At 37.9% G+C, this 24,732-nt stretch overlaps 1 protein-coding gene across 6 annotated transcripts in view; it reads left to right on the forward strand.

The window, feature by feature from the left end:
• The window catches only part of VAV3 (vav guanine nucleotide exchange factor 3), a 401,666-nt gene that overhangs the window by 215,123 nt on the left and 161,811 nt on the right, over positions 1-24,732 (forward strand). For all 6 annotated transcript variants that reach the window (XM_016923622.3, XM_016923599.4, XM_016923612.4 and 3 more), the window contains 2 exons: positions 796-928; positions 1,316-1,425. In XM_016923622.3, the coding sequence (XP_016779111.2) occupies positions 796-928; positions 1,316-1,425 (243 nt within the window). The remainder of the gene's footprint in view (positions 1-795; positions 929-1,315; positions 1,426-24,732) is intronic.

The raw sequence follows: 24,732 nt of genomic DNA on the forward strand, positions 1-24,732 counted from the left end.
GGTTATAAGGTTTATTTTCTCCCCCAAGTTATGTTGTTCTTAATAAGAAAAAAGAAATATTAACATGGAAATTTCACCATAACGTTTTCAGTTTACACTTGGCTCATATACCATTCAGTTTGGGTTTTTAGGTGGCCAATTAAATCATGAGGAACAATATAGAGGGTAAAAGCACAATTTCCAAAATTAGACCTGTTTGTGAATCCTGTTACATGCCTCACTAGCAGTGTGACCTTGAGCAAATTATCTAACTTCTCTAAGCCTCAGTTTCCTCCTCAGTAAAATGAAGATGGCAATGATACCTTCCCAGCATGTGGTCTTGGGGATTTAAATTGAGTCATGTTTGTGAAAGGGATGAACAACACTTCTCAAGGCATTCTGGCTGATTCCTAGTAACTTCAGTAGAAGCTGCTACGGATGTCATTAATATTATTCTATATGTTTTTAGCTTTTAAATTAAAAAAGGTAATTGCTCATGAACAAACTTTATGGCTTATCTCACTTGGCCCTTTCAACAACTCTGCAGTGTGCATTTTACTCTTACTATGATTTTTGCCCATTTTTAAAATGAGGGAACCAAAGCACACTGAGGCCATTTACAAGGTAAAGGGAAATTCCACACACAGTTCTTATAACCTCAAATACCCTGTTGTTTTCAGTGTATGATACTACCTGTTGTCTTTAATGCAAAGAAAAAAACATTTGGTTGCTTTAATTATATCTTACCCAAAAAAATTAATACACATGCTTCTAAACCATTTAAAATCAATCAATCAATCAATCTCTTTTTCCCAGGCATATCTTCTTATTTGATTTGGCAGTGATCGTATGTAAGAGAAAAGGTGATAACTATGAAATGAAGGAAATAATAGATCTTCAGCAGTACAAGATAGCCAATAATCCTACAACCGATAAAGAAAATAAAAAGGTGAGTTTTTGGAAACTAATAACTGTAATTTACTTATAATCTTGAACATTAAGGAAAAGTATGATAATACATTAATGTGAGATATGGCTTATCAATCCAGATGTTTTTGTTTCTAGAGATTGATTAGGTACATAACTTTGTGAGAAATAACTGGATAATGCCATAGCCAGATCTGATCATTTCTAATGCCCTAATGATCCAGATAATAAAACGCATTTGGCATAGAAATTGTTATAGATATGAAGTTGACTACAATAAGCTTGATTGTTCAGTTTGTACATTGATAATATTGTGAGGAGTTTTTGGATAGTTGTGGTATTCTTGTGAATTTAGAAACATAATGTTATTAATGATACATATTAATCTAAAGAATATTAATTTTAACAGTGGTCTTATGGCTTCTACCTCATCCATACCCAAGGACAAAATGGGTTAGAATTTTATTGCAAAACAAAAGATTTAAAGAAGAAATGGCTAGAACAGTTTGAAATGGCTTTGTGAGTATTTCTATTTTTAAAAGTGCTTTTATTTTTACTACTTAAATCACTTATGAATAATGAACAACCAATAAGTGTACTCTAATGCTTGTAGCATGTATAATGTGTACAGCGACAGGGGAATGTTTTTGCTGTGAGCAGGAGTGCTACTAGGCTGCTGGCTGCTTGATAACTTTGGTCTCCTAGGAGAGGAGTTTTGTTGAATTCCTTCAAACAGAAGAAAGAGGGAGCTCTAATCTTCTGTTTGACTTTCTTATAGGAATGTTTTAGTTCTTTAGCTCTCAGCAGCCCAAGAAAATATTAATTATTCTAATGATAAACTTTTTATGTAATAACTATATTTTTAAATTATATACCTTTAAATAGAAATGCCTCCATGTGTACATACACAAACAGATATGTAAATGCATATATCTTATTTTTAATAGAAAGATTGAATTATTCTGTTTTAACTCACTTATTTGAATCTTGGCTAAAATGCTTCATGTATTTAAGGAATGCTTTAAGGGCTTGATTTCTTTAAGTGGCTTTTAGTTCCACTGAGGAGGAAGCTCAACAAAGAGGTAGAAAATAAATCAACCCTGTTTCAAAAGGAATGGCATTCTGAGATGTAATAACCAAGAACATGTCATTATAGGTGTTTCTTTTTAGTTTTGATGTTTAAGGACTGAAAGGTGCACAATGACCCTTTTTGTGGAAATATATAGGATACCCTGAAATAAAACTGTTAGCAAAAGGGGCAATTAAGGAAAACTACATTTGGAATTTGTTTCATTTGGGTTCTAAGATTATATACCATTTGTTGACAAATTCTATCAGTTTTTTTTCTTTGTTTTAAGAAATGCTCATGTTAATGTAAACTAGAGGTAGGAATAGGATGTTTTATTGTGGTTCTGAAATTAGGAAAATAAAGATTCTCAAGGTTATTTTATCTAACATTTTAAGAGACAGGATTCTATAGCCAAACTATTTAAGCTTATAAAGATTATTTACCAGTTGTTGACAAATTCTATCAATTTTTTTTCCTTGTTTTAAGAAATGCTCGTGTTAATGTAAACTAGAGGTGGGAGTAGGATGTTGTATTGTGGTTCTGAAATTAGGAAAATAAAGATTCTCAGGATTATTTTATCTAATATTTTGAAAGACAGGATTATATAGCCAAAATATTTAAGCTTATAGTCAATTCTGGGTTCATCTGTTATCACTGCCATGAACTGGCTGCATAATGAAAGCTAAGTTATTTAACCTCTCACAGCCTCAGTTTCCTCGTCTGTAAAATAGGAATGATATTTATTTCAAATTCTAGGTAATATGTATCAGCAGAGAGCTAGCCAAATAGTACAATAGCAGCTATGTGATATTGAACAATAGGTGATATCTATTATTATTGCTATTATTATTAATAATAATTGCATTTGGGATTCTAGTATACTTACGAGTACTTATAAAACTACGTAACATATTCTAGTATACTATTTTTTCTTTTTAGGAAGTCACTTGGGGTTAAACAATTTGAATTGGAGTGATAGGATGATTGGGTTAGTGGTAATATGCAAAGACAGAGCTGATCTCGAGCCTTTGCTCTTATATGCTAGGCTATTTTTTTTTATGGGTTTCGTTTGGCTATATAATCTTCAGATGAGTGAAGGAATGTCTGCAGAGAAGGAAATTGAATTTCATGTCCTAGAGCAGGCAGGTTCTTTGTACTGTATGACAGGCATGTCAGTTACTATTTTGTTCAGTTGCCATAAAACAAACAGTTAATTTGTGGATATGAGAGACTTGATGGCCAGGTGTGATGGTTCATGCCGGTAATCCCAGCACTTTGGGAGGCTGAGGTGGGCGATTCACCTGAGGTCAGGAGTTTGAGATCAGCCTGGCCAACATAGTGATACCCCATCTCTACTAGAAATACAAAAATTAGCCGGGTGTGGTGGCACATGCCTGTCGTCCCAGCTACTCACAAGCCTGAAGCAGGAGAATTGTTTGAACCCGGGAGGCGGAGGTTGCAGTGAGCTGAGATTGTGCCACTGCACTCCAGCCTGGGTACTAGACTGAGACTCTGTCTTGAAAAAAAAAAAAAGAGATTTGACAAGATAAATACTATGGTCAGCATTTGACTTCTCTCCTTAAGAGTGGTCACCTTGTAGTCTGAGATAGCTGCTAGAGCTCTAGGTATAAAATCTATGTTCTAGGTAGCAGAAAGTAATCCCACTTTTATGGATTCCTTGTAGAAATACCACTCGCTTCTGTTACATAATACTGACCAACGTATAGTCATGTGGCCGCACCTGCCGAGGGAGGCTGGCAAATAAAACCTTTATTCTAGGTAGGATTCTTCCTGGCTAAGAATTAAGGTTCTTTTACTATGGAAGAAGGGAGGAATGGGTAGTTGTAGGCAACCAGCAGCCACCGCCTTACAGGTTTATACATATAGGGGTATGTACGGATTTAAATTGTTCCACCACAATAAGGATGGCTGCAGCACATGCACAGAACCTGGGTTTCTTAATCTTTGATTGTTTTCCAAGCATCTCAGCAATAAAATAACACACCAGTAGAAGTAGTTTTTGTTGTTTTAGAGTTCCGTTGAATGTCCATGCAGATATTGGGAGGGTAGAAGTATCTTTTTGGAGAATTGCTCAGAGTTGAAGTTGAGGGCTTCTATAAATAAGGGTTATATTATATATGGTAAAATAAAATCTGAGCAGGCATCAGAATATTCCATTGTTTTATTTCCTTCTTCTTTGAAGTTCATCATGTAGGAAAGCCCTGATAATATCTGCTTCCAGCTTTGTAAGACAGGTTTTGCCTGTCTGATGCTCATAAAAATAGAATAATACAGGTAAATCCTGAAGTTTGATTTTGCCTATGGTTCAAATTTTGCTGCTTATCCATTATTAAATCTGTAGTACTCCTTTTTGATAAGTCACGGAGAATAAAAGAAAATAACTCCTGCAGCATCCATGACAATGCATGAAGAACAGCAAGCCTTGTGTATCTCCACAGGATGGCTTCTTCCCAGTGTCTTTAGTATCAACACGAGTCCCTTGAGTTCCCCTAGAGTGCTCTGGACTATTGCTTTAAGGAATTCTGAAAAGGAAAGGGAGGCATTGGTGAGAGGGTGGAGGGAAATCAAGGGAGCTGATATTTTTAAGAGTGTTGAAATGCTTGCCATTTCTATTTACAGAAGATGGCAATTCTGTTTATAGGATGATTGGATCATTTTTATTTAAAATTATTGCAAATCACTGTTAAGGCACTTAAAATACTATGTTAAGCCTCTAAATTAGGGCTCTTAATTTAGAACATTAAATAAGGCCATGGAAAAGCATGAACACTAATGAACAGTAAGTATCTGGTGAACATAAATATTCTCCCCAGAGGTGACCTAAATCTCAGCCTCTGTCTCTCGCAGTCATGTTCTCTGACCTTCTTTGGCCATAACCACTTCCAGCATTTAAAATATGCAGTGAACCACATTAGAACCTGGCAGACCTCCATAGGAAAGGCTGAACAAAGAGAAAAGTAGCAGTGACCCACTTGGATACGGCAGGAGGATTCCCCCCCGCTTTTTTTTTGTGATAAGTGGTAGCAGGACTGATATGTTCTTGAGGTTGTTGGAAAAGTTATTGAGCCAAATAGACCAAATAGAGTGCAAGGGCTGTAGTTCTGGGGGGCATAATGTAAATAATGTATTTAAATCTTTAAGAGGCTGATTGATATGCGTTGCTTACTTTTATTTATTCCAAAAGGGTTTTATTTTTTTTTTTGTCACTAACTGTCTCTCACAATTCCATTTAGTCATATGTGAAACAGGATGGCAAATGGCTTTATTGGGTTAAGCTGGTTTTCATAATCATGCTGGAAAATATGGATATAACTGCCTATAGCAATGTTCAAAATTTTGTTAAGAAGCTATGGATATGTTTTCCCCAAATCCAATATATCCATTGTGCTTTTATGAATTTTTCTATGAGATTTAAATTAATAAACCTTGTCATACCCGTTTTGTAGCTCAGGAAACTAGCAGTCACAGGAGCATTTGAGCAAATGTGTACAAGTTTGATGCTGTGTCATTTACAGTACAGTTGAGGATCTCAGTTCACAGGAGTTTCTTTATCCATAAGGGTGCTAAAGTAAGCAACTGGACTCAGATCTTGGCATCTAAAACTGGAGTCCAGGTTTTTTGTGTTTTTTGTTTTTGTTTTCTCACTGTGAATAGGATCTAGCAATCAGACAGTTTTCTTAAATGTCCCAGGAATAAGTTAAACCTGAGTAAAAAATAAAGAAGTATAATTGTATTTAAGTTGGTGCAAAAATAATTGGGGCTTTGCCATTACTTTTAATGGCAAAAAATGTTTGTTTGTTTGTTTTAAAAAAGAAAAGTTAGCAAAAGAAAAGGTAAAATAAGAGGCATACCATAAGCATCACATATGGTAGAAACAGGTAGATTCAGAATTAGCCTTCATAGTGTTTTTTGAAGGGAAATGAAAGGTCCTCTTGCCTAGAATTTCTTCTGACCGACCTTGGCCCAGTTTTTGAAATTCTAACAATTCTCATTTACCCCCTTGAATGAAGAAAGACTCTTTGAGATGCATATGCCATCACTACTGCGAATATCTAAGATTTCTCGACTGTTTAATAAGTGCCTGGCACAGTTCTACATGGCTTACCTAAGGGAAAATAGCATAGAGGTCAGGCCTGTCTACTGAAATATTAGCCCAGGATGTTTATCTTTTAAACACAAGGACTAATGGTAGTGGGACGACGAGAATGAGAATGGGGGATGGAGATTCTAGAGCTCTGGAGGGACTCTGGGACCAGGATGCACTATCCTGTTGGTCATCCGGAGCGGCAGCCCCTGCCTGAGCTTTGCATTTCCCAGAATGAGCCCTGAGAGGACCTTCACTGTTGGGATGGAGCAGGGAGTGAGAATGTAGCCGTTAAGCTCCACAAATCACATTTAATCTGAGGCACAGTGTTTCTTTCTAATTTATTCCCCATCTACTTCCAGAAGGAATTTGAAGTCACTCACAATAAAAAGCACACATGCTGCAGAATTAAAAAGAAAAATTTAAATAATCAGAGGTCAAATAGAACAGTGTTTCCAAGTATTATCTTCAAACTCAGGCTCCACTAGACAAGAATATTTTCTTGAAGTTTACTTTCTGTAGTTTATATGATAAAAACAAAAAGCATGTTTCTCACATTTCAAATCTAGAGTTATATTTCATCAAACATAATTTGTTTTAATCTAAAGATATTGCTCAGATATTTTGAATACCAGAGAGAGAATTACCAGAGGAAATTTTATTCATTCTGCAAATATTTATCGTGCACTTGCCTTGTTGCCAGACACTGTTGGAAGCCCTGGGCAAATAACAATGAGGGAGCCATTGCAATTGAATTTAAGTATTATTATTTCTAAATATAATAATATTCTGTTAATATATAATGGATTAAGTTTCAGGACTGAACTCTTGATATTTCTATTCAAATCATCTCTTCCTTTAACCCCATTTACTTAAGGATCAACATACAGAGTCCCAAGAATTACGCTTGATACAGCCCCCTCTCCCCACTTGTAATCAATCTCTCACCAGTCTCTGCACATCAAATCTGAATAGCTGCCTGAACTCTCCCTTGCCACCCCTGGTTTACGTCTTCTGCATGTCTCTTTAGCTATTCCCTACCTCTTCCCAACCAGTCCTTCTTCACAAGCATCAGAGTGATCTGCCCCTCTTAGAAAGCTCTGTTGGGTGTTTATTGTACTTGCTATAACATCAGAGTTTTCGCTAGGATGGAAGAAGGCCCTGACTGGTTTTATCCCACCCATCTTTCCAGCCCCATCTCCTATCAGTTTTCCCTGTGCTTGTTTCTTTTTTTCTAGTTAGATTGTGTGTTTCAGTTCTTAGAGAATGCCCAGGCCTCAGATATTCACACATAAGCTTTCCCTGCCAGGCCTGGTCTTTCCTCCTGTTCTTTGAGTAGCTGGTTCTATATCCTGCAGGTCTTGGCTGTAAATGTTACTTTGTGAGGGAGATCTCTCCTGACCCCTATGCTAAGTGAGTAATACCACCTTTTCTATATTCTCTCACAATTGTATTTATATTGCCAGACAAAAATTATCCGAGCATCCTGTTTACTGCCTTCTCTTCGTCCAACAATCCCTCTGCCTGTTAGAATCTGAGGTCGTCTCAGTTTTACTTCTCTTTTCTCCTAAAGAATAAGGATTCTGTTTTGTTTATTGGAAGAGAAGTTAAGTTGAACCTCATGGTTAGAGATGTGGGAAAGGGGAAAAGAAAGCCTTATGGATCTGGGAATGGAAAGAAAGTATTGGGTTTGTTTGGTGTGAGTAAGGCTCTGGGATAGCTATGGCATCTGAGAGATTTGAGAAGGGGAAAAGGCCTTTTGAGATGCGGGTGTTTGGAATCTCAATTTATCTTTCCTTTATGTTCTTTGAAATGCTAAGTAAAGAATGAAATTATCTTTTGTTTATTTTGGTGTACCTTTAGTGGCCCAAGGCTGAACTGCCTGGGCCCATGGAATATGGGGTTGCCATTAGATCTATTTGCCTATTTAATGTCTGTTTCTTGCATGAGGGCAGGGATCTTGTCCCTGTTGTTCACATGCGTGATCTTTCCTAGCACAGTATCATATTTTTGTTGTAAATTTGAAATTTTACTCTGTAAGTTTTCTGACAACCAAGACAAGTGGAGAAAAAAAAAAAAAAGACTCAATGAGTTGTGGCATTCTTATTGTGTGACAAAATATTACAACAGCCCTTTGGAGGAGAGAGTTTTTCCTGTATGGTAAGAAGCCTATATAGTGTGGATCCTTAGGTAGGAGACATTGAAAAACATGTTCTCTACCAGCAGCATTAGATTTTTTGATATTCTTGAAGTTGATGCCATAGATGAGTATTTCTCTTTTATGTAAGCCTTCAACTATGTAATTGCAGTTTTGCTAAGGCATTTTTATAGACACCTAACCTGATGCTAGCCCTTCCAGATGTTTCTTTCTAGTAGTCTGGCTTGCTTGGATAAAATTTTTGGAACCAAACAGGATGGGCAATTCTCATTTTGTCTAGCCTGTCATTTAAGTAGCACTGATCTCACTCATTTGTATATCGAAAACTGTATAAAATATGCAAGTCATATGGTATTTGGGGCCTCCTCGCTCCTTGGAGATGTAGACAGAGGTTAGCCCAGATTCCAGTTTTAGGGTCTGAGGTGCTCAAGGCCCACCTACATTCTCATATTTCTCTCTCAGTCCATGTTCTTGATTCACTGTGGCTTTTTTGGTTTTTGTGTGTGTGTATATATTTTTTAAATTTTCCCACCTGTCAGACCCAGGAGAAAGGATCTATGCCTTTTCCATTTTCCACCTGAAATCCATTCACAGTCTATTTTTTGTAATGCCAACAGGCGTCACAGTGGGGCTTATGTCATGCATCTGTTCCCTGGGCTGTTTCACTGGTCTTTGACACCCTCAGCAGCACCTGGAGCATGACCCTCCCCACCCTGCACTGCTCCCTGCAGAGGACCAGCACCCCTTGCCTCACCACCCCTTCAGGGAGCGGCTAGTCAGGCCGGACAGAGTGCCTCCCACACCCATCCTGGGATTTAGAGGAATAAAGCCATGTCATGTTACCCAGCAATTCAAAATCAAGCTCTCCAGTGAGTGTTTCAAAAGAAATTGGTCTTTGTTGTTAATTTTTGAAAGACCCATGTTTCTATTATTAAAGGTTTGGCAACAAATTTGACATTCAAATGTGAAAATTTAAAAGATTCACTTTGTGAATATTTTTGCCCAGATGGAGATGCCTACAGTATCTGCATGAAGCTGTCAGAGTTCTAAAGCAGGCCTAAGAAACAGCAACTACTACCACTATGAGTACTGCTAGTCCTCTCTTCCCTTCCTGTCCCCTCCTCTCTCCTCTTTTTCATTTTCTTCATCAGGAGGTTTGTTTGGATCTTCTCAAATGTTTAAATAAGTTTCTGTTGAGACAACAAATTTCATCTCTTAGAACAAGGGCCAGCAACATTTTGTTGTAGGGGGCCAGAGAGTAAATGGTTTAGGCTTTGTGGGCCATATGGTATCTGTCAGAGCTACTCAATTCTGTCATAGTTAACTACGAATGCAGCCATAGATTCACATAAATGAGTGAGTGTGGTATGTTCCAGTAAAACACTAGTGGTTGTATTTGGCCCGTGGGCTGTAGTTAGTGACCCCTGTCCTACAGCACAAATAAGACGACTTAGGCCTAGAGAATTAGTTAATATATGTTACCACAAAATGATCTCAGCTATAATGAAACCACGCTGTGGCCTTTTGTAGAAGTGTGATTTTTTTTTTCTTTTATTTTTAGTATCAGTGATTCCTGCTTAGGCTATCATGATGATTTAGCTCCAAAATGTTTTTTAACTCCACCAAAAAAAAAACTATAAACCTGGATGAATTATCTATATTTGTCATTATTATTTTACTGTCTAATTGAATATTAAAAATGTCTGCTCACAGAACAGACTGTATCTATTCAATTTCTAGTTTCATTAAGTTTTATCACATGGTTTATTGAAAAGGACAGGTCCCATGGAGTCCAGGCCAGTAGCAGCCATGTAGTAACTTTTTCTCTATTCAGTAGTCAGCCATATCAACAAGAAGCATTTTTTTTTTTTTTTGAGACGGAGTCTTGCTCTGTCGCCCAGCCTAGAGTACAGTGGTGCGATCTCAGCTCACTGCAACCTCCACCTCCTGGGTTCAAGTGATTCTCCTGCCTCAGCCTCCTGAGTAGCTGTGATTATAGGCACGCAACACCACACCCAGGTAATTTTTGTATTTTTAGTAGAGACAGGGTTTTGCCATGTTGGCCAGGCTGGTCTCAAACTTCTGACCTCAGGTGATCCAATCGCCTTGGCCTCCCAAAGTGGTGGGGTTTCAGGCATGAGCCACCATGCCCAGCCAAGAAGCATTTTTTAATCAGTGATGCTCTTTGTGCTCTTGATGCATTTTCTTCCCAGCAGCAATACCATTTGTGCCCGTTATTTACTCTGAAATTTCCTCCCTGGAGGGCATACTAAGGAAAACCAGAAGGGGTAGAGGAAGCCTGTGGTGGTATCAAGAGTTGGCCAGAGGGGGAGCCTTCCTGGATGAGCTGGATGTGGGGATGACATTTTGTCACCTGCTTTGGCATTTTCTTAGTGTCCAAAGCCCGTCAGTGTCTGTTTGGAAACTGGAGGCCTTACTGGCATAATGGCCAAAATATGTCTATAAACTGTCTGTATATTTGTCTGCCCTTTTGGATTGTTTTTTGTTGAGAAATTATTTTCTCTAAAAACCTCACATTCTTCCTCCTTAAAATGCTTGCATGACCAGTTTTTAATGTGAAGAATTTGTTTATGGGTGCGGAATCCATGCCGGCACCATCAGTTGCCTCTGGGCTGTGCTGAGAGTCTCATGATGCTGACCTATTCACATTAATCTCCCAAGTTGAAGCCAGCTCAACTCTCCCTGAATCTAATGTATTGTCTATAACCTTTCAAAATTGGCAGTTAAGTCAGGATAGGGAACTATACTGGCAGCAATAAAAGGAAGTAGGACACGGGACAGTGCTCAGAAAAATCACAGCTGTCATGAAATGGAGTCTTTCAATAGCCTGTTTGATCCAGAAACATGCGAAAGTATTTCATGCATGACAAAGGATTAGTAAATATTAAATAGTATTCTTGTTTTGTTATTGCCTAGTGAGGATCAAGCTCTCTCATTTTTCTCTGGTTATGTTTAATATGTATTTGATACTTTTTGGCATTCTTGAACATGCTTATGAGGAAGGAGAAGTCACAGGCAGGAGGAAGAGCAAAGGATGATATCAAAATTTCCATCAGCAAATAAGCATTACCCTGGTTAAAACTAAATGCAAATAAAATTAGTAAGCTGAATTAGTGTTTGTTTCCCTGAGGCTTTATAACTGAGCCTTTCATCTGTTGTTGTTTTTTTCTTTTTCTTTTTAAATGAACAATGATAGTACAGCCAGAGAGTTTAACCTGGCAGTGGTGGTTACTGTGCTACTGTCTCCAGCTTGTCTGAGTAGTGTAGAGATTTACTCAAAGAGTAAGATTGTTTTGGAGTTGTTTGTTGTACTAAGTCAACTTGGTATATGGTTTCCTCCAAGTATATGACAAAGTCTCCACTGCAGTGAATTCTATGATAATAATCAAGCTTTAACCTATAAGTCTAAACCTAACAGTTAGTGTGACATGTACTATTTTTAGGCTGTTTCTTGATAAGAAATGATTAGATCACAAGAATTACTACTTTGGGCTATACAACACAAAATAAGCTGCGATTGGAAACTGGCAATCCTTGCAATGGAAACGATGGGAGAAACTTAGTTTTTTGTCTTTATGGGGCAGTAGACAATAGCAGGCTAGTTGGGGAGATGGCAAGGAAGTCATACTTGAAACAATTTTTGAACAAGACTGTGTATTGTGCATTTCACAATACATGCCCAGGAAGTGTTTTACACACTAGGGGTATAGTGATAGACAAGTTCACTTCTCTTGTGAAGTTTGCATTGTAAAAAGACAATATATTTTCTTTTCTTTTCTTTTTTTTTTAATATGCTTTAAGTTCTAGGGTACATTTGCACAGCGTGCAGGTTTGTTACGTATGTATACATGTGCCATGTTGGTTTGCTGCACCCATTAATTCATGATTTACATTAGGTTTTTCTCCTAATGCTATCCCTCCCCCATTCCCTCACCCCAGATGGGCCCCAGTGTGTGATGTTCCCCACCCTTCGTCCAAGTGTTCTCATTGTTCAATTCCCACCTATGAGTGAGAACATGCGGTGTTTGGTTTTCTGTCCTTGCGATAGTTTGCTCAGAATGATGGTTCCAGCTTCATCCATGTCCCTACAAAGGACATGAACTCATCATTTTTTATGGCTGCACAGTTATTCCATGGTGAATATGTGCCACATTCTCTTAATCCAGTCTATCATTGATGGACATTTGGGTTAGTTCCAAGTCTTTGCTATTGTGAGTAGTGCCACAGTAAACATACATGGGCATGTGTCTTTATAGCAGCATGATTTATAATCCTTTGGGTATATACCCAGTAATGGGATTGCTGGGTCAAATGGTATTTCTAGTTCTAGATCCCTGAGGAATCGCCACACTGACTTCCACAATGGTTGAACTAGTTTACAGTCCCACCAACAGTGTAAAAGTGTTCCTATTTCTCCACATCCTCTCCAGCACCTGTTGTTTCCTGACTTTTTAATGATTGCCATTCTAACTGGTGTGAGATGGTATCTCATTGTGGTTTTGATTTGCATTTCTCTGATGGCCAGTGATGATGAGCATTTTTTCATGTGTCTGTTGGCTGCATAAATGTCTTCTTTTGAGAAGTGTCTGTTCATATCCTTTGCCTACTTTTTGATGGGGTTGTTTGATTTTTTCTTGTAAATTTGTTTGAGTTCTTTGTAGATTCTGGATATTAGTCCTTTGTCAGATGGGTAGATTGCAAAAATTTTCTCCCATTCTGTAGGTTGCCTGTTCACTCTGATGGCAGTTTCTTTTGCTGTGCAGAAGCTCTTTAGTTTAATTGGATCCCATTTGTCAATTTTGGCTTTTGTTGCCATTGCTTTTGGTGTTTTAGACATGAAGTCCTTGCCCATGCCTATGTCCTGAATGGTATTGCCTAGGTTTTCTTCTAGGGTTTTTATGGTTTTAGGTCTAACATTTATGTTTTTAATCCATCTTAAATTGATTTTTGTATAAGGTGTAAGAAAGGGATCCAGTTTCAGCTTTCTACATATGGCTAGCCAGTTTTCCCAGCACCATTTATTAAATAGGGAATCCTTCCACCATTTCTTCTTTTTGTCAGGATTGTCAAAGATCAGATGTTTGTAGATGTGTGGTGTTATTTCTGAGGCCTCTGTTCTGTTCCATTGGTCTATATCTCTGTTTTGGTACCAGTACCATCTGTTTTGGTTACTGTAGCCTTGTAGGATAGCTTGAAGTCAGGTAGTGTGATGCCTCCAGATTTGTTCTTTTTGTTTAGGATTGTCTTGGCAATGCAGGCTCTTTTTTGTTTCCATATGAACCTTAAAGTAGTTTTTTCTAATTCTGTGAAGAAAGTCATTGGTAGCTGGATGGGGATGGCATTGAATCTATAAATTACCTTGGGCAGTATGGCCATTTTCACGATATTGATTCTTCCTATCCATGAGCATGGAATGTTCTTCCATTTGTTTGTGGCCTCTTTTATTTCGTTGAGCAGTGGTTTGTAGTTCTCCTTGAAGACATCCTTCACATCCCTTGTAAGTTGGATTCCTAGGTATTTTATTCTCTTTGTAGCAATTGTGAATGGGAGTTCACTCATGATTTGGCTCTCTGTTTGTCTGTAATTGGTGTATAGGAATGCTTGTGATTTTTGCACATTGATTTTGTATCCTGAGACTTTGCTGAAGTTGCTTATCATCTTAAGGAGATTTTGGGTTGAGGTGATGGGGTTTTCTAAATATACAATCATGTCATCTGTGAACAGGGACAATTTGATTTCCTCTTTTCCTAATTGAATACCCTTTATTTCTTTCTCCTGCCTGATTGCCCTGGCCAGAACTTCCAACACTATGTTGAATAGGAGTGGTGAGAGAGGGCATCCCTGTCTTGTGCCAGTTTTCAAAGGGAATGCTTCCATTTTTTTCCCATTCAGTATGATATTGGCTGTGGGTTTGTCATAAATACCTCTTATCATTTTGAGATATGTTCCATCAGTACCTAGTTTATTGAGAGTTTTCAGTATGAAGGGCTGTTGAATTTTGTTGAAGGCCTTTTCTGCATCTATTGAGATAATCGTGTGATTTTTGTCTTTGATTCTGTTTATGTGATGAATTACGTTTATTCATTTGCATATGTTGAACCAGCCTTGCATCCCAGGGATGAAGCCAACTTGATCTTGGTGGATACGCTTTTTGATGTGTTGCTGGATTCAGTTTGCCAGTATTTTATTGAGGATTTTTGTATTGATGTTCATCAGGGATATTGGTCTAAAATTCTCTTTTTTTGTTGTTGTGTCACTGCCAGGCTTTGGTATCAGGATGATGCTGAGCTGATAAAATGAGTTAGGGAGGATTCCCTCTTTTTCTATTGATTGGAATAGTTTCAGAAGGAATGTACCACCTCCTTTTTGTATCTGGTAGAATTTGGCTGTGAATCCGTCTGGTCCTGGACTTTTTTTGGTTGTTAGGCTATTAATTATTGCCTGAATTTCAGAGCCTGTTATTGGTCTATTCAGGAATTCAGCGTCTTCCTAGTTTAGTCTTGGGAGAGTGTATGTGTCTAGGAATTTATCCATTTCTTCTAGATTTTCTAGTTTATTTGCGTAGTGGTGTTTATAGTATTCTCTGATGGTAGTTTGTATTTCTGTGGGATCGGTGGTGATATCCCCTTTATCATTTTTTATTGCGTCTATTTGATTCTCCTCTCTTTTCTTCTTTATTAGTCTTGCTAGCGGTCTATTTTGTGATCTTTTCAGAAAACCAGCTCTTGGATTCATTGATTTTTTGAAGGGTTTTTTGTGTCTCTATCTCCTTCAGTTCTGCTCTAACCTTAGTTATTTCTTACCTTTTGCTAGCTTTTGAATGTGTTTGCTCTTGCTTCTCTAGTTCTTTTAATTGTGATGTTAGGGTGTCGATTTTAGATCTTTCCTGCTTTCTCCTATGGGCATTTAGTGCTATAAATTTCCCTCTACACACTGCTTTAAATGTGTCCCAGAGATTCTGGTACGTTGTGTCTTTGTTCTCATTGGTTTCAAAGAACATCTTTATTTCTGCCTTCAGTTTTTTATTTACCCAGTAGTCATTCAGGAGCAGGTTGTTCAGTTTCCATGTAGTTGTGCAGTTCTGTGTGAGTTTCTTAATCCTGAGTTCCACTTTGATCACACTGTAGTCTGAGAGACAGTTTGTTGTGATTTCTGTTCTTTTACATTTGCTGAGGAGTGTTTTATTTCCAACTATGTGGTCAATTTTGGAATAAGTGTGATGTGGTGCTGAGAAGAATGTATATTGTGTTGATTTGTGGTGGAGAGTTCTGTAGATGTCTATTAGGTCTGCTTGGTGCATTGCTGAGTTCAAGTCCTGGATATCCTTGTTAACCTTCTGTTTCGTTGATCTGTCTAATATTGACAGTGGGGTGTTAAAGTCTCCTATTGTTGTGTGGGAGTCTAAGTCTCTTTGTAGGTCTCTAAGGACTTGCTTTATGAATCTGTGTGCTCCTGTATTGGGTGCATATATATTTAGGATAGTTAGCTCTTCTTGTTGAATTGATCCCTTTACCATTATGTAATGGCCTTCTTTGTCTCTTTTGATCTTTGTTGGTTTAAAGTCTGTTTTATCAGAGACTAGGATTGCAACCCCTGCTTTTCTTTTGCTTTCCATCTGGTTGGTAGATCTTCCTCCATCCCTTTATTTTGAGCCTGTATGTGTCTCTGCATGTGAGATGGGTCTCCTGAATACAGCACACTGATGGGTCTTGTCTCTTTATCCTATTTGACAGTCTGTGTCTTTTAATTGGGGGATTAGGCCATTTACATTTAAGGTTAATATTGTTATGTATGAATTTGATCTGTCATTATGAGGTTAGCTGGTTATTTTGCCCGTTAGTTGATGGAGTGTCTTCCTAGCATCGATGGTCTTTACAATTTGGCATGTTTTTGCAGTGGCTGTTGCCGGTTGTTCCTTTCCATGTTTAGTGCTTCCTTCAGGAGCTCTTGTAAGGCAGGCCTGGTGGTGACAAAATCTCTCAGCATTTGCTTGTTTGTAAAGGATTTTATTTCTCCTTCACTTAGGAAGCTTAGTTTGGCTGGATATGAAATTCTGGGTTGAAAATTCTGTTCTTTAAAAATGTTGAATATTGGCCCCAACTCTCTTCTGGCTTTCAGAGTTTCTGCTGAGAGATCCGCTGTTAGTCTGATGGGCTTTCCTTTGTGGGTAACCTGACCTTTCTCTCTGGCTGCCTTTAACATGTTTTCCTTCATTTCAACCTTAGTGAATCTGACATTGGTGTTCTTGGTGTTCTCTGTATTTCCTGAATTTGAATGTTGGCCTGCCTTGCTAGGTTGGGGACGTCCTCCTGGATAATATCTTGAAGAGTGTTTTCCAGCTTGATTCCATTCTCCCTGTCACTTTCAGGTACACCAATCAAATGTAGATTTGGTCTTTTCACATAGTCCCATATTTCTTGGAGGCTTTGTTTGTTTCTTTTTACTTTTTTTCTCTAAACTTCTCTTCTCGCTTCATTTCATTAATTTGATCTTCACTCATTTATACCCTTTCTTCCACTTGATTGAATCGGCTACTGAAGCTTGTGTATGAGTCACATAGTTCTCATGCCATGGTTTTCAGCTCCATCAGGTCATTTAAGGTCTTCTCTACACTGTTTATTCTAGTTAGCCATTCGTCTAATCTTTTTTCAAGGTTTTTAGCTTCGTTGAGATGAGTTCGAACATCCTCCTTTAGCTCGGAGAAGTTTGTTATTACCAACCTTCTGAAGCCTACTTCTGTCAACTCATCAAAGTCATTCTCCATCCAGCTTTGTTCCGTTGCTGGCGAGGAGCTGCGATCCTTTGGAGGAGAAGAGGCCCTCTGGTTTTTAGAATTTTCAGCTTTTCTGCTCTAGTGTCTCCCCATCTTTGTGGTTTTTATCTACCTTTGGTCTTTGATGATGGTGACCTACAGATGGGGTTTTGGTGTGGATGTCCTTTTTGTTGATGTTGATGCTATTCCTTTCTGTTTGTTAGTTTTCCCTCTAACAGTCAGGTCCCTCAGTTGCAGATCCGTTGGAGTTTGCTGGAGGTCCACTCCAGACCCTGTTTTCCTTGGTATCACCAGCAGAGGCTGCAGAACAGCAAATTTTGTAGAACAGCAAATATTGATGCCTGATCCTTCCTCTGTAGGCTTCATCTCAGAGGGGCATCTGGCTGTATGAGGTATCAGTCAGCCCCTACTGGGAGGTGTCTCCCAGTTAGGCTACATGGGGGTCAGGGACCCACTTGAGGAGGCAGTCTGTCCATTCTCAGAGCTCAAACATCATGCCGGGAGAACCACTGCTCTCTTCAGAGCTGCCAGACAGGGACATTTTAGTCTGCAAATGTTTCTGCTGCCTTTTGTTCAGCTATGCCCTGCCCCCAGAGGCGGAGTCTACAGAGGCAGGCAGGCTTGTTGAGCTGAGGTGGGCTCCACCCAGGTCGAGCTTCCCGGCCACTTTGTTTACCTACTCAGGCCTCAGCAATGGCAGATGCCCCTTCCCCAGCCAGTCTGCCGCCTCACAGCTCAATCTCGGACTGCTGCGCTAGCAGTGAACAAGGCTCCGTGGGCATGGGACCCTCTGAGCCAGGCACGGGTTATAATTTCCTGGTGTGCCATTTGCTAAGACCGTTGGAAAAGTGTAGTATTAAGGCGGGAGTGTCCCGATTTTCCTGGTACAGTCTGTCACGCTTCTCTTGGCTAGGAAAGGGAAATCCCCCAACCCCTTGAGCTTCCTGGGTGAGGCGATGCCCCGCCCAGCTTTGGCTCGCCCTCTGTGGCCGCACCCACTGTCCAACCAGTCCCAGTGAGATGAACCAGGTACCTCAGTTGTAAATGCAGAAATCACCCGTCTTCTGCGTCGGTCACGCTGGGAGCTGCAGACTGGAGCTGTTCCTATTCGGCCATCTTGGAACGGCTGCCCAACAAGACTTATATTTTCAAGTCAGCATTATAATGTTGATGCAAAGCAGTGATAAATTGCAAGGTATATGAAATAGATTATACTATACATTGTTTTGATCTGTGGAGAATGGGATTAGAAATTTCAATGTAGAAAAGTCCTGTGCATGTGATGCTGATGGACAAATTTTCAGAGTTATTGGGCTCCTGGGCATCTAAGAAAGGCATTTGCAACCAAATATTTTTTCTCTTCACTTAGAAGTAAGTTGTTGTAAGTTAAGTGTATATGCTTTCGCTTCAAATAATTAGGAAGAAGGTGCCATTTGACACCAATATATAATTTAGAAAAATTGATTTGTCATAGTTGTTTTTTCCCATCGATTCTGAATACCTTTTCATAATGGTCAAAATCTTCAGAAACTATACAGTTTTATAAATTCATACATTCTCTGAAGAGGAGATTAAAGTTCCTCCATTTTAACAATTCACTGCTTGAGTCTTTCGTACAACTTCTTTCCAAGTATATGCTGTGCTTGGATGCCTCTTGTGATGAGGGACTGACTGCCTCTGAAATTGCTTGCTTTATCTTTGGTTAGCTTTCACTGTAGAAGATTCTTCCTTATAATGAAGAAGATTTCACTATAGAAGATTCTTATAAAAACTGAAGAAGATTCTTCCTTATAATGAGTTTAAACTCTTTGTCTATTAAAGTATACTTTCCTAATATCACTTCTTGGGCCCAAATAGAACCTATCTAACTCTTCCTTACCTGGAAATCTTTCAGATATATGAAGATTGCTATCCCTCTAAGTCCAGGCTTAAAACATATTTTTTTTATGAATAAATGAAAAGAAACTTAATTTAGGAAGATTCTTTCATTAACATAGCTTACCAGTGCTAATGAGGATCAAGTAAAAGTGTGGATACATTGAAAGTTTCATTTCACCTCAGAATTATAGGCAGGGTACAATGAATGCTAGATGCTGTTGTCCTCACAAAGAAAAGTAAATAGAACAGTTTATCTTTTTGAGATGTTTAGAAATCAGTTTGGAGACTTCTGATTGAATTGTGCATAGCATTTTAATATTCTGCTTTTGAGTATTTAAAGGATGGCTTCAGATTTTAATACTCTAATGTTAAGAGTAGTTAGAGTCTAGGACATGTAGCGATAATTCTTTGCTGTTATATCGTGCTTTACAAGTAGTTTCCAAAGCATTTTTGGATAATGCCCAATCTGATTCTTAAAGAGTCCGGTGAGGTAGCTAAGAAGGTATTATTCCTTTTAAAAAATGAGAAAATAGTAGAGAGATTAAGTATTTTTTCATTTCCTTAGCAAATGACAGAAGCTGAGCTTGAATCTCAATCTGGGGCTTTTTCTCTCATACCATGCTGCCTCATTTGTAGCAAGAACACCTACTATTGTTTTCTAAAGATGAAAGTTTCCTTTTCAGTTTGTTTTATAAGCAAGAGGTATTCCTGTGTAGCATATTCATTCACTAGATGAAAAATATGATTTAGAGTTTAAATACTTGCACTTATTTTTCAGTGATTGCTGTCGGGTAAGAATTTGATATTTTTACAAAATCAAATAATAAGTAACATTGTGTATATTATTAACAACCATCTGTAAGGATAATTTTTGCTTCAAAGAATTTCCTTAGAGCAAAGTAAACCAAATCTTAATTTACAAGTTAATTTATTTCAAGATTTTTTGATCACTTTATTTTATCACAGTCTAATATGATTTTGAGCCTAATATGATTAATGCAACGGTTTGATTTTATTTGGTTTTGTGGTGTTTTCTTCTCCCAGTTATTTAGATAAGATTTTAGTCTCAGAGTTTAAGTTCTGTTTTTAGAAGTAAATAACTGAGAAGGAAAGCCTCATGGTCTGAGGCTAAGCCCTGGCCAATTATCAGGGTGGATTCAGATGATCGTTAAATAAATACGTTTGTTTCTTTCCATCCAGAACTTTGGTAACATTGGATGTTTTTACATAAGTTGCTGAAGGTATGGACACAGTATGATAATGCTGTCATCCTTCTCCTTCAGGGTACACTTTAGACTGACCATCGACTAGCTTCTCCTTCCTGGGGAGAACCAAATTTGAAGTGGTTATCTAAACCACGTGTTTGACCCGTCACTTATTAAAATAGTAGACTTTCTTCTAAAATGTTCCTCTAAGAAAACACTGAAGTTTGGGAGTTCAAATTTTTGCCCTCAAAGTAGCCAGACTATTCCATTGGTCGATGGTGGTCCCTGATTGTTTAGTCCTGTCCACATATTGATATTTATCTGTAACATCACTATCTGTACAAAGCAGCTGGCTCTTTGAATAAAGAAAGGTAATTTCAAAAGCCACAGTGCCCTACATTAATGATCTCTAAAATAAAATTTTTGACTAAAAACAATACCTTTATCGTTTGTTATGGTAAACAACAAAAAATAATTTTTGTATTTATTATTTTTCCAATCTTTCCTTGTATCAGTCCAATGAGATAATTCATATTTTCTGACATTAGCATTGTATTCCAAGCACAATGCTATGCTTTGGATGCTCATCTTGTTAAATAGTCACAAAATTATGATGGAGCAGTTTATCCTGTTTTAGCAAATGAGAAAATTCAGGACCAGAAATGTAAGTAACTTGCCTGAATCACACAGCTCATCACAGAACAGGGATTCCGCCCATGCCCCTTCAGTGCACCATGTCGTAGGACATCCTTTTCCATTCTTTTCTTTAGAGAGTTTGTTGTCCAAATTGCTGTTAAGGAATAAAATTCATGTTTTTTTTAAACTCAGGTTTTCTATCTCCTAACCCCAAACTATAGACTTTCTGCATTTTTCTTTGTTTCTTTTCCCTTGGATAACAACAGCAACCAGAAACACAATTCTCTCATCTATTATCATATACCAAATTTGCCTTATGTAGTCTTTGACTAATGACTTGTTGGTCAGAATGAACTCAGGGATCTGTTCTCTGATAGTACATTAATAATATATATGCATTAAAGCTTCTTCTCGGAGAATATTTGAGCTTTGACATATTGAACACTGGCATTTTAAATTAAAGCTGTTGCTGTCAGTGCATTTTAAAAACTAGATAGATTCGAAATAGTGTTTCGTACATAACAAAATATACCTGAGGTCATAAGTAGTTTGCTAAGGCAAACTATGCCTGGCCTGGTTAATTGTAGTAGGGGCTTGAATAGAGTTTTCCAATTATCATGACCTAAACATCTTTCAGACTGAGAGAAAAACTAAACTGTTTTGCAGGGCTTTGATTTACTAGAAGAAACACCATAGAGCAACCTAATGGACTTTCTGCATACTGTCGGAGCTAGGAATAATGAATTTAAAACTATTCTGAATCCTTCAAGACAGGAGAGTATCAAGATTAAAATGATACTTGGTGACAATTATAATTCTATAGTTGCGCCCTCGGCTTGCATTATTGTTTCTTGTCTTGCAAACACTTTTGTATCTGGTTATATTAGCTAAGCAGTCTTTTTGCTTGTGGCATTAGACTCATGCAAGTTTATAAGTAGTGTGTGTTAAGCCTTTCCCTTTGTAGAGCTGATTTGGGGACACAGTTTTATGCAATACATATACATATACATATACATATACATATACATATGACTGTCCTCATGAAGATTTTTTCTGTAGGGCAGTGTAATAGAAAGAATCCCCGATTGGAACCACAGAGGTCATGAGCAACACCCACCCACCCTCACTCCTGCTATTTTATAGATAGATCAATTAACAGATTATTTTTCCCTCAAATGCCACTATACTGGATGGTCTCAGACTTCGTATCCAGTCAGACCCAGAAAACTTCCTCTGCAGAGTAATTTGCCCAAAGCCACAGGAGTAGTAAAGAGTGGAACTGAGACTATTAAAGGAACCAGTTCCTTTAATCCCTGGTGATTCCTCTTCATTCAGAACAGATCTTGTGTTAGTGAGTACCTTTCCCTAAAATGGGGGTCTGACTCTTTGCTCTATATCTTTGTCATGAAAACCTGCCAATTCCCTGTCCAGGAGCCAGTGGATTTGGGACAGAGGAGGAAGACTCAACCAACCTCCAGTGGATATTAGCAATAGGACCTGTTTTTCCACCATCTGTTTGACATTAATGTACTGCTCACTGTTGACATTGCAGATTTATTTCCAGCAGGCCACTCCTGACTCCTGAATACTTGATACTAGCATGAAACTTTCTAATTGCAGGATACAGGGAAATCCAAAGTGAGTTAGAAATTTAATTAAATTTCTTGCTTGTTTAATTGTTTAATGTGTCGCACAGTCCAGCTTGCAATTCCATATTCAATTATAATGAAACTCCCCTTAGATTGAGTTTGTCTTGGGGTTTGATGGTGAGTCTAAAAAGGGTATTGATGCTTTAAGAGAATCCTTGGTTTTATAAAATTTCAGTGTAAGGGATTGAGTGTTTTAGTATTAGGTTTGTATTGACTCTTGATATTGACACAAGTCTAAATGTGCAAAGCCCACAAAGGCTAAATCCCATAGGCTTATATTTAATTTAAAATATGGCTAGCTGGCCATTTTGAATATACTTGCTAGGTTGACAATCTGAATACTTGACTGATTGGGAAATAGTCAAATATTAATTTTAAATGTTCATTAGTAGACTGTTTGTAATTGGTTTTTAAATTCATTTGGCAAATGAGAATTCACATTTATTTAAAATTGCCAATAAACCTGATTTCATAAAGGTGTTTGGAGGTTAAATGCCTAATAATTAATTTATGCCTAAGTAATATTTTTAATAATTTAGAGGAAAGTTAAAGCAGCTGAGAATAATGTTAATGATGAAAAGTAATGAAGGCTTCAAGATTCCAAGATTTAATTGTGGAGATCATATTCATCATCGTAAAAACAGAATAGGAAACTGGATGGAAAAGACATTTTAGTGGAGCTTAAAAAATGCTGGTCAAGGAGAACAAAATTACGAAAGAACCCAAGCCCTATCACTGACTTGGCCATGGGACCCAGGCAGGCCTGTCTTCTTCTCTGAAACTTAATTCATCCATACTGAAGAGGGGTTTGAAAACTATTTGTAATCTATTTTTGTTTTGCATGGCAAAAGAAGGTAGAGGAAGTGTGGAGGTTAATTTAATTGTGATACGAAAATAATGATGTAATCAAATCCTCTTTTATTTCTACCCAACCATTGTTATGATGTTTTTCTCTTGGGCTTATTCTTTTTTTGTTTTCAAAAATAATGTTAGATGATTATTGCTCATTGTGTGAGTGTGTGTGTATATGTGTATACATGTGTTTGTGTGGATTTACACACTAGACAATGATAGCATGGTCCCTTTGGGAAGATTAAGGTGATGACATGCTTTAAACTTTGTGTACCCACTCTGTAAACCATCAGTAAAATTCAATTAGCAGGCTTTATTCCATCTGTAGAAATATAATGATGCTAAAATAATCAAAATCTATTTAATCAATTTCATTATAAATGAAGGGATTGCTTACATTCAAAATCTTAATAAAGGAAACGAGGTTGGTAGTCTATGCTGATTCAGTAAAACATATCGTATCTTGCAAAGCCAAAGAAATTAACTGTAAACCGTTGATCAAAAAGCACAGAAAGTGTGTGATCCAGAGAGCTTGATTACTGCTAGCTTTTAGTGAAGAAGGCTTTTTGATGTTACAAGCACAAGAAGCCAGAGCGTTATTATGTAGATAATTGATTGATTAATTTAATCAATGACTTTCTCAAAGATGTTTCTGAGACATGACTGGGAAAACTGAAATGAGCCAGCTGGCCATTGGCGGTCAGCACCTCTCTATGAAAAGTATCTGCAGAGCGCCTCTGCCAGAGCACAGAGGACTTTCTGGCAGAATTCCCGTAGCTTGCGTGAGGATCAAACCTAAGCAGAGTTTAATGAAATTCTACTTTGGAGTGATTTGTTTATCTTCTGTGAGCAATTTCTTTCTTTCTTTTTATAGATTGATTTATTTATCTGTATGTGTATTCCTCAGTGCTTTTCCTTGTCTGAACCAAAAGTACTTTGCAAATATCAGAGCTCAGATTTTTAAAAGATCATTGATTTTTTTCAAATATCCTGAAGGTAGGCTGTCACACATTATTATTTAATTCTGAGATAGGGATATTGATAGCATAATATTAAAATCTTTCATTAGAGATTTTTTTTTTGGTCTAGCAGTAACCTAAATTCAAAGGAGTTTTGTTTTCCTTCATCTATCAGAATTGTTATTTAAAAGTACCCACTACCCAGGACAGTATGGTTACTTTGTTGCTTTCAGGAAAGGGAATATTGTCATTGGCTTAAAACATTCTACTGTGACTGCCAGATATTATAGGTGCCCAGGAGACCAGGAAACAGGCCTTTGGTTAGCTACTGAAATTTGCCATCTGGGCACGGTGGCTCACACCTGTAATCCCAACACTTTGGGAGGCTGAGGCAGGCAGATCACCTGAGGTCGGGAGTTCGAGAGTAGCCTGGCCAACATGGTGAAACCCCATCTCTACTAAAAATACAAAACTTAGCTGGTTTGGTGGCACATGTCTGTGATCCCAGCTACTCGGGAGGC

Source organism: Pan troglodytes, chromosome 1 (assembly GCF_028858775.2).
Source record: "Pan troglodytes isolate AG18354 chromosome 1, NHGRI_mPanTro3-v2.0_pri, whole genome shotgun sequence".
In the NCBI taxonomy this organism is placed as follows: domain Eukaryota; kingdom Metazoa; phylum Chordata; class Mammalia; order Primates; family Hominidae; genus Pan; species Pan troglodytes.